This window comes from Mirounga leonina, unplaced genomic scaffold (assembly GCF_011800145.1).
Source record: "Mirounga leonina isolate KUSES-001 unplaced genomic scaffold, KU_Mleo_1.0 Mir_100763, whole genome shotgun sequence".
Classification (NCBI taxonomy): domain Eukaryota; kingdom Metazoa; phylum Chordata; class Mammalia; order Carnivora; family Phocidae; genus Mirounga; species Mirounga leonina.
Genome location: NW_023270010.1, coordinates 6329 through 25152, shown reverse-complemented (window position 1 = coordinate 25152; position 18824 = coordinate 6329). Strand labels below are relative to the sequence as shown.

At 47.9% G+C, this 18824-nt stretch overlaps 2 protein-coding genes across 2 annotated transcripts; one reads left to right on the top strand and one right to left on the bottom strand.

Moving 5' to 3' along the window:
• The first annotated feature begins 348 nt into the window (after positions 1-348).
• Positions 349-7002, top strand: LOC117998146 (CMRF35-like molecule 7). Its single transcript, XM_034987159.1, has 4 exons — positions 349-773; positions 2114-2443; positions 3915-4041; positions 6514-7002. The coding sequence occupies exons 1-4, from the start codon at positions 734-736 to the stop codon at positions 6614-6616; spliced, it is 600 nt and encodes a 199-aa protein (XP_034843050.1). The 5' UTR covers positions 349-733; the 3' UTR covers positions 6617-7002.
• A 4356-nt stretch (positions 7003-11358) lies between these two features.
• LOC117998911 (CMRF35-like molecule 1) lies at positions 11359-17286 on the bottom strand. The gene is made up of 3 exons (XM_034988161.1): positions 17040-17286; positions 13369-13701; positions 11359-11887 (listed from the first exon to the last, which is right to left on the bottom strand). Exons 1-3 carry the CDS (start codon positions 17077-17079, stop codon positions 11709-11711), a joined length of 552 nt encoding a protein of 183 aa, XP_034844052.1. The 5' UTR covers positions 17080-17286; the 3' UTR covers positions 11359-11708.
• Between the last annotated feature and the right edge of the window lie 1538 nt (positions 17287-18824).

Sequence of the window (18824 nt, the reverse complement as noted above, 5' to 3'; positions counted from 1 at the left end):
GCTAGAAGAACCTTGAACGGACAGGAACTCTTGCTCCCCTTCCCTCTCCAGGGCTGGCCCAACTCACCCACTACTCCTCCTGTTGGTAAAGCCCTTGGCTGCTCTGCCTCCAAACCCCCCACCCTGGCAAGGCCTTCTGAGGGTAGCAAGTGGCAGAAAGAGGGCCCCAAGGGCTTTGTCTTAGGAAGGCTAGCCTGGTGGAGGCAGGTGGAGAGGGACTCCCTGGGCCCATGGACCAGATGTTGAGATAGATAGACTTTAGGAGTGAAGATGACAAGAAATTGCATTCTGAGCACATCTGAGCTGCTCACAGGGTGGACCGCTCTACAGAGGTGCCAGTAGCCAATGGAAGTCCAGAACTGGGCTGGGGAAGGGGGTGGCAGGAAGTAGGTGTGCAGAGACTGGAGGTGGTGCCAGAGAGTGGTGCAGAGACCCTCTCCAGAGACAAGGTCATCGGGGACAGACACTAGGGGATGCTGAGGTGAGGGGCCAGAGCAAGAAGAGGGCACACCTCATCACGTCAACCATACGATCCAAAGAACGGCACTGCCTTTCTCCTAATTAAGAAAATTAGGAAGTAACTGAAGAAAAAAAATTAAGGGAAGTAGATGAGAGAAATTGAAAAAGATTAATTTAAGAAAACGAAGGCAGTTGGCCTCTGAGCTCAGTTCCAGTCTCTGGAGGGCAGGGGGCATCAGCTGAGCACCAGGGAGACAACCCAGGCAGGCAGGACATGTGGCTGCTCCCGGTTCTGTTCCTTCTCATCATCCAAGGTGAGTGGGGCAGGGGCTTCAGGACGGAGTACCTGCAGGGCTGAGGCGGGACACAGACAGGGTTTATCCTGGGGGAAATGGCAGGACATTTCACTCACCAGACACTAATTCTTTAAAAAAAAATTTTTTTTTTAGTTTTGTTACCTGACAGGTACTAAGTTGGGTTTTGGGAAAAGAAACAAAATGAACAACACAAATGGTGTCTGTCTTCTAGTGCACTACTTCTCAACCTTGGCAGATAGTTGGATAGACATATGATGGATGGATGCATGGATGGAGCATGGATGGATGGATAGATGATAGATAGATGCATACATGGGCACATACATATGCATATATACACATACATAAATGCATGAATTCCTAAGGAACTTGGAGGGAGCACAAAAGCTCAAGCTCCAAGTGAGACCCACTCAAGCAAGGTGGGGTTCAGCTATCTGGATTATTTATAAACCTGCACTATTGGTCTTGCCTTGTAGCTAGAGCCAGGATCTCTTCTGAAGAGCTCAGATACAGGGAGGAAGACAGGCAGCAAAACCAGGGGTGATAGGATCTCTGGAGAGTTGTTCAATCCCACACATCAGGCTGCCCAAGTCTCTGCTCTGGATGAGCCAAGGAACAGACCATCGTCCAGGGTCATAAGTGCAACAACGGAGACAGGGACAAAGTACTCTGATGGCACCCAGAGCAACCCAGTTAGCTGCAGAACCAGAGACACCATAGAAGAGACACTGTTTGAGCTGAGCCTTGAGGGATGAATAGAAGGCTTGATTAAGCAGAGCAGAGAGAACATTCCAAGTAGAGGGAACAGCTTGTGTAAATATAAGGAGACACGGAAGAGCAAGGTGTGTAGTAAAATAACAAGCGATCACCTGTGTGAATGAATGTGTATGTGTGAGTGTGTATGTTTACTTCCATGGATGGATTCGGAGGGTGAGGGACTTTAGGTGTTTTGGGGTTAGAGTGTCAGGGGTTGGGTAAGGAGGGGGCCGCACTGTCTCACCAGCTCTAGGATTCAGAAATACACCTGCGGTGCAGTGTGCGTTCTGCACTGCCGGGGAGAGGTGTTGGCAGAGGGCAAGGGAGGGGTTGTGGTCAGTAGGATCGAAGTGAGCAGAGGCCCCTGTATTGGGCAGTTAGGAGCCCCAAGGGGGACATCCAAGAGAGGAGACAACTAAAGACATACTGCAGGGGATTAAGAGACAGGTGGGATGTGGCAATTAGACAGAGAGCAGAGGCTCCTGGCTGGTCTTCAGGGCGTTACCAGATGCCCCAGCATCATCCACACCATCCCAGGGCTCAAGGGAGGATGACATGAATGTTGGGTTTCTGTCTTCTAGGCCACTTCTCCATCTGCCAGGAAAGAACTGTGAGAGGCACAGAGGGGGGCACACTGACGACAAACTGTGAGTATGGCCGAGGGTGGGAACCCTATAAGAAGTGGTGGTGCCGCGGGAAGAACTGGAATTCCTGCAGAATCCTTGTAAAAACCACCGGGTCAGAGCAACTGGTAAAGAAGGGCAGAGCGACCATCCAGGACTATCACAACCAACGCACAATCACCATGACTTTGGAGGGGCTCCGGCTGGATGACACAGACACATACTGGTGTGGAATTGAGAGAATCGGCGAAGACTTGGGGTACAAATTTTCCGTGATTGTCGACCCAGGTAGGCACTACGCCCTCCTGTGTCCTGGAGCCCTGGTACCACCCCACAGAGGAGTCAGGACTGTTCCTCTGTCTTCCCAAATGGATGGAGAAGAGTCTCTAAACTTGCCTGAGACTCCACCTGTGTGTGTGTGTGCATGTGTGTGTGCATGTGTGAGCAAGTATGGTTGGGGGCACCAAGAGTCTGGGAAAGACTGGAAGAAAGAGCAAGCCCCACATCTCTGCATGTCTCCAGCTGCTCTCCCCAGAGGGAGCAGAGAAGCAGAGACTCGGGTAGGACAGGCTTGTCCAGGGAAGGCAGCTCCTCTTTTCCTGGTCACGTCCACGCTCAGTGCAGCCCCAGGCTGAGTGGGGCCTTGTCAGGTGTGCAGGGAGGAGTGGGTGCTAGAAAGCCATGGTCCTGATGGTCTCAGCTATAGGACAAGAGACTATCTCCCTGCCCCCTCCTTCTTCCCCTCCTTCCTCTGGCAACATAAGCACAAAGGAGCAGGCGAGGGACTCTGAACCCATTTCTGGGAGATGGAAAGGCAGGCTCCACCAGAGTGCTGGGAACCCCTCTCTGGGGCTACCTCTGAGCCTTGGAGGGGACTCTGGGCTCCACTAGGGCCTCCCTGGAGACAGGCCTGGAAAGGGAGTCAGGCTGTAGCCCCACACACACAGCTCCAGATCTGGACCCTTCAGTCTTCTCTCCAACATACAGACCCACAGACACACAGACCCAGAGACTAGGTAGGTAATACATCTGATACTCATTAGCTCATTTACAAAGCAGAGAAAAGTCTCTTCACACTTAGCATATGCAAAATGGTGTGCAAATGTGCCCACTGGACAGGTATGCTGGTAGAATGTTCCAGAGATTAACTGAAAAAGACAACAAAGGTGGGTGGATGTGTGCAAGACTGCAGGAGAACTGGGGCCAGAGATTTGGAGTCTGGACCCTCCAACCAGATAAGCCTTCGTTGGCAGGACTGGTGTAATAAGAAAGGCCCCGGGGAGGCAGGCTGGACCCCAGAAGACAGCAGGGGCTGTGGGCTCTGGGCGGCTACAGGAGACGGGGGAACCCTCAGCCAGCCAGCTCGTGGGTCACAGTGCTTCAGGGCAGGTGGCACACAGCCTGCTTTGGGCAAGGCTGAGACTCAGAGAAGAGCTGGCCTGGCTGATTGAAGGCTGCAGGGGTGGGAACGTGGCTCTGACGTGCTCAGCTGTGCCAAACAGACCCTGAGATTGAGCTGAATGTAATTGCTCCAGAGCTCCCCACCCAACATGCCTCCCCCGGTGGTGAACTGCTGTTTCTCTGCAAATGAAATAATTGCATGTTTGGAACAGGAAACCAAAAAGATGCAAGAGCAGACCAATGTGCCTGAGTGATGAGGCTAAGGCAGAAGCTTCTTCACCCTGGGGGTGGGGAGTGGAGAAGGCCATGGGAGCCATCTGCGTCACACTCACCATCCTGCCCTGCCCTGTGTGTTTAGCACCAGATCCAACAGATTTCCCCAAACCTGTGACAAGACCCACAACAGCCAGTTGGGATTCCACATTTCCATTTACCCTGGGCATCAACAGCACCCAGCCCGTGACTCTGATCAACCCCGACAGCAGGTGAGCAGAGCTGGACCCCAGCAGACCTTTCCCACTGCTGCCCTGTGACCGCTTCCCACAGGGCACTCTCTCAGGGACCCCCCCCCTTGGCCCCACGAGGTTTCCTATGCAGGGGAGAATCAGCAAGGTCTGCACTAGGCCCCCCTCTTTATACCTCTGAGCACCTAAAAAACTCCCCACTCTGCAAGAGGAACCTAGACAAAGTTCTTCAGCTGGGCTGCAGGAGAGAAGTCTCTGGCCTCCTTCTGACCTGCCTCCCAACCCACAAGAACCACAAAGAGGTGTAGGTGGTTCCAGCCTCAAGTATGCCAGAAGAGAAGTACTCTGTATTCCTTTCCTGTGGCTTCTGGAACAAATCACCACCAACCTGGTGGCTTAAGACAAAAAGAGTTTTATGATCTTATGGTTCTGGAGGTCAGAAGTCTGAAATGAGTCTCCCTGGGCTAAAGTTAAGGTGTTGGCAGGGCTAGTTCCTTCTGGAGGCTCTAAGGGAGAAGACCTTCCTTGTCTTTTCCAGCCTCTGGAGGCCCTGCACCCCCTGGCTCCGGGTCCCTTCCATCCTCACAGCCAGCAGTGGTGGTTGAGTCCTCCTCATACCACATTACCAGGATACTGGCTCTCCCCTGTCCTTTCATTTATAAACACACTGCTGATGACATTAGGTCCACCCAGGTAACCCAGGATAATCTCCCCATCTCAAGGTCAGCTGGTTGGCAATCTTAACTCCATCTGCATCATGACTTCCCCCTTGCCATGTACCCACCACATTCACAGGTCTGACACCTCTCGGGGGGGGGGGGTGTTATTCTGCCCACAGATGGTCACAAGCAGGTGCCTGTTCCATGAATTCAACCCTGTCCTCCCTGAGTGCTAGGGAAACGCTGGGAAGGAGTGGGATGCTGTGATACCTGCTTTCTCACATTCCCAACATGGTAGAGAGGCTGGGACATCAACCTGAAGGCCCCCCCTCCCCCATCAAGAATCATCCAAAGACAACCAATTAGCTCTTTCATCAAAGGGCAAACACACTGCCCCATTTTCACCCCATCAGAGACCAGGGGGTAGGTGCATTCCCTCCCTGGGTCCCGCCTTCCAGAAACACCCTGCACCACCTTCCTTCCAGCCCCAGTTCTACTTCTTTCCCTTCTGCAGGACCCTATTCCTGGGAACCGGGCCCCACTGGATAGTTTGTTCCGTCATGCCTCTGAATGATGCAAGGCACTTGGCTAAGCTTCATGATGAGCTTCTGTCCTGCTGGTGACTGTTTGGAGTTGTTCTGTTGAGTGGGGAGTGGAGGGTGCAGGACTTTGAGGAGACCAAGGAGCATAGGAGGAAGTCTGCAAGGTGGAGAGACGGGACAGCAAGCCCACAGTGAATGGAACTTATGAAAAGAGCACAGTAGCTTAAAGGATATTTTAAGGAAGGGCAAAGCAGCATGCCCTCTCTCTTTCCAGAAAACCACGTGTGAAATCCAATGACCCATCATGCTCAAGGAAGGTGAAAGACAGAGCAAGGTTGGTCTGCAGGGGATCCTGGCCTTGCTTGTGGAGGAGAGGATGAGGCCAATGGTAAAGGGGTCAGACAGTTGATTAGTAAGACAAACCACCAGGGGGACACGTAAGCAATGGCCCATCATCCATCTAGAGCCCGTGTCCAGTATACAGGTTGTATGAGAGAGAACACCTCATATGTGCTACCACGTGGGGTCAGAGCTGGGAGAGACCCCACCCAGGAGAACCCTGAAGGTAAATAGCCAGGTGGACAGGGGTGGGGGATCTTCATCTGCTTCAAAGAGGTAATATTAGATCAGAGATGGAAATTTGGGCAGAATTGACACAAGGTAGGACACAAGTAGAATGAAAAGACACACAAAGGTAAACCCTTGAGCTTTGCTGGCCTGAGGTGAGGTGGAGGGAAATTGTAGGAGGGTAACCAAAAAGCAGGATGAAATCAGGAGGCAGAGGTGCTGGACCCCAGGTTAAGCCTGCAGGGAGGCCCCTAAAGGCTTAGCCTTGGTTGGGCAGCATGGCTGTGCCCTCAGAGGGGCTTCCCTGGCAGGAACCAATGCTTGTCTCTCCTGCAGGTCTGGGCTCAGGAGTCAGGTCAGGGAGGAAGGGGCTGGGGCTGTCCCTAAAGAGGGAGCTCACTGATGTCACCCTGTTCCTTGCACAGGGCCCTGCTATGCAGCCTTCTCTTTGTGCTCTTGAACTTTGTGAAAGTGTCCCTGCACAGGGTCCTGCTGTGGACTGTGGTGTGGCTGATCCAGAGTCGGGGGGACCCAGGGGGAGAATAGAGTCAGCCTGAGCAGGAGAAGCACAGCTCCCACACCATCAACACCCCTGCACCCTCTGACCTCTCAGCAGGGAATGGGCAGCGGTTGAAGTTCCAAGAGAGATCTGGTCCCTGTTAGGTGGGGACTCCCCTCATCCTGACCTCAGGAATAAACTCTGGCTCCCTCCCTGCTCTGCACAGGTCTGGGACCCTGGCCTCCACGGTAGCAGCCAAGAAGCCTCCTGTGTGGATCCTCCTGATGCCTCTTTTCTTTATAATCCTAGAGTGGCTCTGCCAAGGATAATGGACTATTATAGCATTCAGTACTCTGGCCAATGTGGGTTTTAAAATCCAGACCATCCAGTAACTATAAAGTCGGAATTAAACCAAAAAGCTTCCTAGTGTTCCACATGGTCAAAGACCCACAATGGGCCAGGTGTACAGAGGTCTGCTGATTCCACCTCCTCCTGGAGTAAGAATAGCCTGAACGTAAGATAGAAGACAAGGTTGGGCCATCTCTGACCCGCATCCCATCTGTTTGCTCAATACATTTCCTATTAAATCTATGGCTACCCTGGGCTCTTTTGAGATTATTTCTTTGGGACACTATTTCAGTCTTTTATATGTGAGAGGACGACCCTTCCATCCTAGAGGGTCCAAAGTGACTCTAAATTGAATGCTAGAATCATAATGTGTCCGGCAACTGGGAGGTGGAAGACAAGAGAAGGGAGAGACCTAGATGATGCCTTTTAATCCCCTCAAAGAGTTCGCAACGAGGGCTCCCCTCATATAGATGTGAAATTTCACTGATGGCCAGGAGTGCATAAAGAAAAGCATAGGGACTTGGGTTTGGAAGTTATTTTCTGTGTTTGTATTTTTAATTTTTTTTTTATTAGAGAGAGAGAGAGAGCATGCCAGCTGGAGGGGAAGGACAGATGGAGGGTGAGAATCCCAAGCAGACTCCATGCCCAGCGTGGAGCCTGATGCAGGTCCCGATCTCATGACCCTGAGACTATGACCTGAACCGAAATGAGGAGTCCAATGCTTAACTGTCTGAGCCACCCAGGCACCCCTATTTTCTGTGTTTTTTAAAAAAGAGTATCATGGTATATATATATACCTCACATATTAGAAAGCCTTTGCAAGGGGTGCCTGGGTGGCACAGTCGTTAAGCATCTGCCTTCAGCTCAGGTCATGATCCCAGGGTTGTGAGATCGAGCCCCACATTGGACTCCCTACTCAGTGTGAAGCTTGTTTCTCCCTCTCCCGCTCCCCCTGCTTGTGTTCTCTCTCTCTGTCAAATAAATAAATAAAATCTTTAAAAAAAAAAGAAAATTTAAAAAAAATTTTTTAAAAAAGGCTTCACAAGCTAGGTGTACAGTTCAGTGAGCCTTTTTAAGTATGAATACTTGGGTTACTGTCATTGCAATCAAGATCTTTAGGGATGTGGATATCTGACTATAAATTTGTCAAAACTAAATGAAACTACTCTTTTTCCCTGTGTAAGTAATAAGTGTTTTGTGGGGAGGGGCTTTGAAACAATGTAAATATCCACATGTCTCTGTATCTACATTGGTGACCTCCAAGGCCAGGGGACTCAGCCGGTGGTCACAATAACAGTTCATTTCTGTCCCTCCATTTGTCCCTTAGCCCTCCTGGTCCTGCAGGTGCAGGGCTCCAGGGACAGTCAGGACTTCTTCATCCAGACAGGACAAAGGAGGGCCTGAGATCTGTCCCCATCATGCCTGTGATGCTGTCCATCCCCCTGCCAGCTCAGACCACCATCATCCCCTCTTGGTTTGACCTAAACTTTGGCCTTTCCACCCTCCCACGCTCCCCCACCCCCAGCAGAGCAAGGGCAAGCCAGAATGCTGGGCCCTTCATGTTTAACTTCCTCCCACTCACACATCAGAAAATAACACAAGTCTTTTTCTATTTTAATTTTCAAAGGTATACATATTTCCTCCCAACAAAATGTTGGGGTTTGGGGGGCTTTCTCTTCTACTTACATTCTTCCTGGGCTCTGCTCTTTTTTGTGTCCATATTTTTTGAACCATTTTGGGGAAACTATATCTCTTTTCTGAGCTCCTTTTTAGTGAGGTCGTTGTCTGTCATTTCTCTGAGACTGAGTGGACCTACCTGAGCTCTTGCTCTGTGTCCTGGAGCATTTCCTTTCTGAAGCAAATTCACCAGCCACCTTTTGCTGGCTCTCTGTTCCTCTCCTTGAGCCCGTTAGAGAAGGTGCTGGTTCGTTTTTGGCTCGAGCTTTCCTTTGAAGGAGGTCGGGGCTTCGCCAAAGCGGGTGTGTCGGGGATGGGTGGGGGGCCTTCTGCCGCAGCGGGTGGCTTCTGGTGGGGAACAGCTCCGCCACATGCTGACACCTGAGCCCACGCGGTTCTGGGGCTCGTGTCAGGAAAGGGCGAGACCTCAAGCCCCAGCAGCCTGCGTGTTACCATGTGGGAGCTCCGGGCCCGCGGTCCCCGCCGCAGGGCTGAGTCACAGAGGGGCCCTTGGCAGCAGCCAGCACCCTCCCCACAGCCGCCGTGCCCACGGCAGAGGCAGCACGTTCCTCTTTACCGTCTTGCCCAACCCTAGAACGGATAGAGGCCGAATGGTCCCGTTACCCGTGCTTAGATTTTCCTTACTTTGTCATGTCACAGATCCTGTGGTCAGGAATTCCAGCAGGTTGAGACAGGGACGGCCTGTCTCTGCTCCATCATGTCTGGGGCCTCAGTTGGGAAGACATATGCTGGTGGGGTGACTCACATGGCTGGGTGCCACTGTCATCCGGAAGCTTCTTTGCCCGCATGTCTGGAACATGAGCCAGGGTGACCCAACCCGGAGCTCAGTCCTGACTGTTGACCCGAGATCCTACCGGTAGCCTCTCCATTTGGCTGTCGGGTTCTGAGTGGGAGAGCCCGAGGAGACTGAGGAAGGGGCTACGGGGTTCCTCCTGGCCTGGCCTCGGACGTCACACAGGGTCACTGTCACCAGGCTCTATCTGGGCCTTCCGACGGGGACAAACATTGGTTCTTGGAGGGTGAAAAAATGCTACTCTTTTCGTATATAAAACATAGATGATCGATTGGTAGAGGATCAACTGATCAATAGAACATGGACATATACAGTATATCTTTGGTATTAAAATGTCATAGCGCGGCGGGGTAGGGGTGCACTTCTAGGAAGAGAAAATGAGTCAACAGGCTCCTTAGGAGGATAACTATGGAACAACGTTTGGGAAGCTCTGCTCTGGGTTACTGGTTGCAGTAGTCACAGCCCACCCAGACTCAAGGGGAGGGGACATAACCCCAACTCTTAATAAAAGGAGTGTCAAGAAATTTGCAGTCCCGTTTTCTAACTGCCACATGGAATAATATTAATCTGGTGTCTTCACATCACATCAAAGAACGAGGAGCCCGGAAGGGCTGAGCCCCCTGGCCCCAGTCAGAAGGCCAGGGAACAGACTTGGATCTGCCCGGAGTCAGCCTGGGGCTGGCCCACACGGCATTCCTGCAAGGGCATCCATGTACTTGAAAGGTCAGTTCCCAAGCCTGCAGGGCACCATGTGGCCCCAGGTGTAAAGAGTATGCAGACACAACGATGTTCTGCAATTCCTCTGCTTTACTCACAGATCACAGACTGCATCCATGAATTGCATGAACTTATGAATATGTTTTGTTCGGGTCACAATATTTTTTAAATGGAGTGTGTTGCCTACATGTAAATATGAGCAATTTCACTTCTGGTTTCTCTTCTAAAAGCAGAAACGCCAGAAAACAGCGGGTCCTGCATGGAGAGTGTTTAAGACCTTCCTGCAGCTTCCTAGGGCTTCCAGGATACCATTAAAGCACACAGATTAGAAAGGAAGAAATAAAATTGTCCCTTTGTGCAGATGACATGATTGTGTAGAAAATCTCAAGGAATCTACAAAAAAAAAAAAAAAAAAAAACCAACTGCCAGAACTAAAAAATGAGTTTAACAAGTCACAGGATAAAAGATCAATACACACACACGTACACACACATACACACACAGTCCTATTTCTATACTAGCAACGAGCATGTAGAAACTGAATTGAAACACATGGTGCCGTTCACAGCTGCTGGACAAGAAGAAGAAACGCCTGGTATAAATCTAACAGAACATGTGCAACATCCATATACTAAAATTTACAAAACTTAGGTGACTGAAGCCAAGGAATATTTAAATAAATTGCGAGCGGTTCTACATTATCAACACAGGAAAGATGTCAATTATCCCAATACAATCTATTCGTTCCACAATTACATGTAGTTGCAAAAAACCCAAAACATCAGAAATGCCCATCAGGAGTGAAAAAAATTAAACAAATCATGATATGTAGATATCATGGAATACAGTGAAGCCATTTAAAAATTTATAGATACTGATACAGAATGATTTTCAAAATACATGTGTTGAAAATAGACAAGCTGCAGAACAACATGTGATATTTTTCTTTGAGGGAGGGAAAAATAAATACACATATATATGCTTTAGATGCATTGAATTTCTCCACATCACACACACACACACACTGGTTACAGACCTTACCTTTGGGTAGGGGACTAGGGCAGAAGACAGACCATACCATTTTACTTTACATTCTGTGTACTTTTTAAATATCCTTTTCCTAAAATCCACAGATAAATATAAAAGTTGGGGAATCTGTTCAGTATTTCACTATCTTCCTCTTGCTGAGGAGATGGCAAGTGGTGCACGAGGGAAGAGTGCTTCCCCGGGTCACTGGTCCAGTTAACTTGGACCCACGGTCAGCTCTGGTCTCCTAATCCCACACCAGGCGTGTCTGCATCCAATGCCTGTGTTCTTCTGTGGTGTATGTAGAAGCTGGAGCTGGTTACTGAATTAAGAATATGCCCATCAGGATCTGCTGAATGAGGAGGCACAAGCCACCCACATGGGTGGGCAGGGAGCTCCCTCAACAGCCAAGCTTCCACTCTGGGGACATGAAACAACCAGGGTCATTTTAATGGAAGGCACAGTTTCAATACACCCACACAAAGGAAGGAGAGTCACAAAGTTTATTGCTTACAGCTGTAGGGGAGAGATGCCCAGTGAGCCTGGGAAGGGCAGTCCTCCATCCCAGACCACAAGCGAGCAGGAGACTGAGAGCAGGGTGGCAGGTCCTGTTACTTATAGGGTGGTCGGGACAGAGGTCACTGATTTTTCATGGGCTCAACTCCAAGTGATTATTTTGAAATGTGTCCCAGGAAGAGCAAAGTAGGAACTTATGGAGGAATTCTAAGCTTGGGGCCTTATCTAAATTTTAGATTTCGTGTGTAAACAGAGTTGGCATACTATAAAATGCCTGGGCAGCAACTCATCAATACAACAGCTGATTGTTCTCAAAAGTTGTTTTACTCGCCCCAAATGGTCATGGAGAATGTGTGCTTTTTTTGATTGATGGACAGCCGGTTCTTCTTCAGCTCTGATCCAGTGGTTTGAACAAGGATGGTGCAGCTATTCAAATCAGCATCTGGACACCATGACTTCACGTAGGTCTCCCACCCTGGGCCATAGTGACAGTGCACGGTCACTTGCAGGTGTGAATAGATGGAAGGAGATAATGAAGAAAAGAAAAAGTTTATGAATTAGAAAGGAAATATAAAATAGAGAAGACTAAAAAAGCCAGCAATTACTTTTTAAACAAAATAAAACCCTTGCAAGATAGTCATGATAAAATGATAGGTCTGAATAACTGATACGAGGAATGAAAAAAGGTACATCACACAATATCCTGAGCATATTAAAAAGGAGAGGTAGCAAGGGGACAGAATAATAAAAGGATATCTAAAAAAGTTTATGCCAATAAATTCAAAACTTTAGGTGGAATAAACAACTTTCTAGCAAAAATGATAAAATATGCTAAAATTAGCACAAAAGTGTTAGACAACTTGAATCATCTTGCAATTATTTGAAAGAATCAAATCCATTATTAAAAGTCTCTAGAAGGGGCACCTGGCTGACTCAGTCAACAGAGTGGGACTCCTGATCTCAAGGTCGGGAGTTCAGCCCCACCTGGGTATAGAGCTTACTTACTTACTTAATTAATTGAACCGTCTCCAAAAGGAACCTCCAAACCTATAGAGCTTCAACTGACCTATCTGATAACATTTAAGGAATAATGTCTGTCTTACACAAAAAATTCCAGGACATAGGAAAGGATGATACAATCTCAAATCCATTTAATGAGACTAGCATACTCTTGATGCCAAAACCTGACAAGGGCACTTCAAAAAAGAATGTTGTAAACAAAAAAATCACTCTTCAACATAAATACAAAAGTCTGTAACAAAAATACAGCAAGTTCTATATAAACAAGATAATACATCATCACCAAGTTGGGTTTATCCCAAGAATGCAAAATTGTTTGAACATGAGAAAATCAGTTAAGCATAATATACATTAACAGAGTCAAGGAGAAAAATCATATGATCATATCATAGATGCAGACAAAAGTATTTGATAGATTTAAAGAGCCCTTTGACTGGGGAGGCCTTTTCAGACCTCATGAATCAACCACAGCACCCCCACTGTGCTGGGCCTCTTCCCTCTCAGCCCGGGTATGGAACAGGGCATGGGAATAGCCCCTATGAAGTCACTGCCCCAAACGCCAGAACGAGCAAGGACACGTGGGCACCAGAGGTCCAGGAAAGCATTGGCAGGAATTGGGGTCTCTGGGTCCCAGCGAAGAAGGTCCTTTGGTCCACGGATGAAACTGGGACCATGACCTTGATCTCTATGGACAATAGACTCAAGCACTGTGCTGTGCAGAGAAACAGGTACCCAGAAAGGCTTGATCCGTCCTGGAGGAGGTGCTGGGAGCCATGAGAGCATCTAAGAGAAGGCCTGTCCCTCCCAACCCATGGGGTCAGTTGGGGTCCTAGAAGAACTCAGGACTCAAGCCCCCTGTGTGACAGTTCACTCCAAGTGACCTTAAGTCACTGGAGAGGAACCTCAGGGACCAGGACAGAGAAGACCCTGAAGAGACACCTCCACACCCACACATACTCTTACCTGGGTCAATGGTCACTTTAACTTGGACCCCAAGGTCAGTTCCAGATCTCTCAATCCCACACCAGTAAGTGTCTGCATTGTTCCACCTGAGCTCCTCCATGGTCACGGTGAATGTGCGTGATTTCTGATTGTCCTTGATGGACACATGGTGACCCTTCTCTTCCCGCTCTGATCCATCGGTTTGAACGAGGATATGGCAGTCTTTCCACTGAGCTCCTTGACACCACCACTTACTGTAGGTCTCCCACCCGGGTTCATAGCGACACTGCACAGTCAGTGAGCCCCGCAATGGGCCACTCACTGCATTGGACACTGCTATGAGGGCAGATGAGCCTGAAAACACAAAGCCATGTGCTTGTCACACCCCACCCCACCCCCTGAGGGCAGAGCCACAAACTCCTGCATCACAAATAGCTCCTATAAACCCAAGAGTCTGATGAGTTGAGTAACAAAAAATACATCTTCCACAAGACAGACCTTTGTCCTTCAAAACTCCACTGGGTCAAAGCCACCACAGAAATCACCTAAGAGCACAACTACACATCTCAGAGACACAAAAATGTCCACACTGAGCAGTGACAGCTTCTGATAATCCACTCCTCCCCCTCCCCATGGTCAATGTCATCTGGAGAGCAAATGATCCAATGGAAGGCTTGGCCCAGTCCACTTCAGCCCATTGTCCTCGTGCAAAATGTGGGCTCTGTGGCTTCAGATCTCTTCATTTTTCTAGAGTAGCCAGGAATCCAGATTTTGTGTGGAACCTCTCAACTTGAAAACACTGCTGACCAGCACATAAACAGAGCAAGGGAATTTCTGTGTCTTTAGAATCCTAAGAATTATCTACAAAACTATCTGGCAAATTCATTAGTGGGATAATTTCTTGATTACATGAAATTGTTTTCCCCTGAATATTGACTATTCGAGTTCTTTGATGGTTCTTGAATCTGTTCTATTGTCTTGGTTCTTTTTTCCCAGATACTTTATCTATTTCATAGAGTATGTATTAGCATAAAGTCCTACATTTAGAAAGTATCCTTTATAATTAAAATGTTCATGTCTGTTTTAATTACACGTTCTGACCACATGTGCTGTGTGATTTGTGTGGCTTACACCTACTACAGGATGTCCTCCTCCTTGTTTCTACTCTCTGCCTGCACGTTTTTTACACGTTAAACTAGTTTTGAGATTAGTCTGTAAGTGTTACTGTTTTTATTTCCTAAGTTATTAATTTCTCATATGTATAATTTTATTCCTCTTCTTTCCTCCAGATTACCACTTACGCTCTTTTTCCAATTTGCTAAGTTAAAGACAGGGATAATTTTCTTCCTTTTGAAGATGAATTAAAGCATGTGAAAGGCAAAGAATTTACTTTGGTTGGCTTTACAAATTGAGATATAATTCACTTATCATGAATTTTAAGTGTATACGTCAGTGGTTTTTAGAGTATTCACGTGGGCGCCATGTGAAGTTGGGCCACCATCACTTCCAATTCCAGAACTTTCGGTCACTGCAGAAAGAAACCCTGTACCCCTTGTCATTCCCCACGTCCCTCTTCCCTGAAGCCTTTGGCAACCACTAATCTACGTTCTGTCTATTGATTTCTCTATTCTAGACACTGTATATAAACAGAATCCTACAATCATAGCCTCCTTGTCTGGCTTCAGCCACTTAGTATAATGTGTGTTAAGGCTCCAGTCCATGGTAGGGAAGGGCATATTTAGCTTATCCATTCATCAGCTGATGATATATGGGTTGTTTCAACATTTTAACCCAGTGAATAATGTTGCTATGAGCAGTTATGTACTAGTGTCTGTATTGATTCATGGTGAGGGAAGCTGCCACTGTGTTCACAACAGAAGTTCCAGGATGGGTTCTCTCAAGAGTCCATAAGAAGCTGCTGTGATTCTGAGAAACTCCCACCAATTATCTTCAACCTCCACCAGCAGAGTAAGGGTTCCCAAGAGCGAGACAGGAAGCCACCCTGAATCTCTCATCTGACCATGCACACTTCAGCTGCCCCCAGAGGGTAAGGCTGCTCTCCCACCTTCTAAATCTCTGGCAGATGCTTCCATGGACAAACTCCAGCCCATAGAAGGAAGGTGACTGGAGGAAAGGTGATTCCCAGGTTTTGCTCAGTGATGCAGAAGAGGACTTAGAAGGGGTGGTAGTGATGTCAACCTCAACAGATGAGCCTGTGCTGTTCGCCCCTTGATCAATCTGCCCCTATATTGTCGAGGACTGAATGTTTGTGTTACCCCACAATTCCTGTGTTGAAGTCCTAAGCTCCAATGGGATGGTACGTGAAGATGGGGCCATTGGGAGGGCATTAGGGTTAGAGATCATGATGGGGACCTCAGGATGGGATCAGTGCTCTCATAAGAAAAGACACCAGAGAGCTTCTCTCTCATTCTTTCTCTCTGTCTCTGTCTATCTCTGTCTCTGTCTCTGTCTCTCACTCTCTCTGCCTCTCCTTGCCTCTGCACAAGGTGGAGGTCACCATGAGAAGGTGGCTGCCTGAAAACCAGAAAGAGAGCTTTCATCATGAACTGAATCTGCCTGCACCTCTATCTTGGACTCCCCAGCCTTCAAACTGTGAGAAAAGAAATTTCTCTAGTTCAAGCCACTCAGTCTATGGTATTTTGTTCTTATGACTCACATGCATATGTAACTCTTTTATGAACTTCCAAGTTAAGAAAATAATAACATGCAAGTGTTCCCAATAAGTGTTGTACATGCGAATCTCCCCATTGGAGTGTTTTACTTCTACACATATCATGAAGAAGTCAATGGATGAGTAAATGAGGTCATTTTATTTCCCATGATGACCTCCTTCCCAGAAGAGACACTGTCTGCATCCTGCCCCAAGCTACGTGATTCTGGAGGATGAGAAGGAACAGAGTTGGGGTTCAGATGTTCCTACCTTACTAGATCCTGTCTTCTCTGAGCTTCAAGAAACAGCTGCCTCCAAGGATTTGACATCCAGCCCAGAAATAGACACCTTCTAATCTCTGTCTTTCCTCCCTCGTGACACCACTCATTGTGTCTTGGTTGTTGCACTGACCAAACTGGACAATGTTCTGGTTTTTGGCTCATCCAGAGCAGAGATTCAGGCAGGCTAATGTGTGTAGTTGAGCAGCTCTCCCGAGAATCTGTCACACCCAGGTTTTGCTCCCTGTCTTCCTCTCTCTACTCTGAGCTCTTCAGAAGAGAGGGTCTCGAATGTAGCTGCAAGTCAAGACCACTGTGCAGGCTTTTAAATGATCCAGATGTCTGAACCCCATTTTGACTCAGTGGGTCTCAGCTGGAGCCTGAGATTCTGGCTCCTTAAAAGTTCCTCAGGAATTGACATTATGTATGTTATGTATTTATTTCTGCATGTATGAATATATCCATCCATCCATCTATCCATCCATCATCCATCATCTATCTATCCATCTATCTGCCAGGGATGGTAAACAGTGCCCTAAAAACAGGCACCATATTATTTATTTTTATTTTCTTTCCCCAACACCTAACTTAGAAGCTGTCAGGTAAAAAAAATTTTTTTAATTTTTTTTAATGAGAAAAGGTCTGGATGAGTTAAAGGCCCTGCCTTTTCCCCCAGGACAAAACCTGTCTGCTTTCTGCCCAGCTCTGCAGGTGCTCTGTCCTGAAGCACCCACCCCACTCACCTTGGACGATGGGAAGGAACAGAACCAAGAGCAGCCACATATCCTTCTGCCTGTGTTGTCTCCCTGGTGCTCAGCTAATGCCCACTGTCCTCCAGGGACTGGAACTGAGCTCAGAAGCAAAATGCCTTCTATTTCTCTAAATCGTTCTTTTAGAGTTTCTCTCATCTACTTCCCTATTTTTTTTCTTCAGTTATTTCCTAATTTCATTAATTAGGAGAAAGGCAGTGCCCTCCTTTAGAAGCCTATGGCTGACGTGAGTTGTCTCAATGATTTGGGGAAGCAAAGCGTCCCACTGCCCACAGTGCCATTTACCAGGATGTAGGAGGAGCTGTGTCAGGCCCCTCCCTCTCAGGCTTCCCCCTGAGGTCCTGAGGCCCTCTGATGCAGAGGTGCCATGGGGAGATTTTAAGGAAGGAGAAGTGGCCTTTTCCCATCAGCTTCATTGTGACCTAGACACTTCCTCTGCCACCTGTTGGTATATTTCCCCTGACTGTGGACTAGGGCCACTTCCCAGCCCCAAACTGCTTATGCTAATGCCCTCCTAAGTGACTTTCCCACAAGGGTCCCCTCATCTTTCACATGTCCTCTCCTCCCTCTGTCCTCTGTCCCCTTTCCCTCTCCTCTCTGAGTCAATTCTTCTGTCTCCTTTTTTCTTTTATGTTTTCCATATTTATGAGGGTAGTTCTACCTCTTGGGAGGATTTGGTTTGGCTTTTTGTGTTTACTGTCTCTTCCAGTCTTTGGATGAAATGTTCAGTGTAGGAATTATATTTTCATTTCAAAAGCTCCATTTTGTTCTCTGCTTGCTAATGTTTTCAGAACTCTCCTCACCGTGTGGTTTGGTCCAGTCTGGTTTGGTCCTTCTCTTTTATATCTCACACAAGCCTCAAGGGCTGATTGTGGTTGGTCATCTGACTGTAATGGAGAATGAGCCCAGAACATAGCTGATCAGAGCTCTGAGTATGTGGGGGCAACACAGCTTGTGAAACAGGGGTGTCGGATTGTACCAAGTTCTTTGAGCTTCCATCCCTTCTTGAACTACAAGCTATGCTTTCACGAGAGTGGGCAGAGGGGTTGTCTAAATTCCAGAATGAAGAGGACCAAAGGTGGCCTCCAGCATCTGCTCTAGCTGCCTTGGATTCCCCAGATACCTTATGAAGTTAAAGAACCTCCTGGGGGATGGGAGTGTTTGTTTCTTGATCTAGGTGCTGGTTGCATGGGTATGTTTTATTTGTGCAAATGTATTGAGCTGTGCACTTCTAATGTGTGCACTTTCTGTGTGTATTTAATACTCCAATAAAAAGGTTTTAAATTTTACCGTGAATCTCTCCAAGCCATTACACCTGTGCTTACTTAATTCTTTAATTATCTTCCTTAACGGGGCCCCTTGGTGGCTCAGTCCGTTAATCGGCCGACTCTTGATTTAGGCTCAGGTCATGATCTCAGGGTCCTGGGCTGGAGCAGGAGTCCAACTCTGATCTCAGTCCAGAGTCTCCTTGAGGATTCTCTCTCCCTTTCCTCTGCCTTTCCCCCCAGCTCTCTCTCACTCCCTCTATCTCAAATAAATAAATCTTTTAAAAAATAGCTTCCTTAATGGTCCTTTGTGTGGCTGTGGCACACTATTCCTGTATTGGTGGCCATTCACCATGTTTCCCATATTTGCTCTCGCAAATCTATTCTGCAGGCTTCCAAATCAGGTGAAATGATGTCATCACACTCCATGGACCTCTTCCCCTGACTCCAGGTAAGAACCCAGACAGAATACCTTCAGCAGCTATCTTAGCAC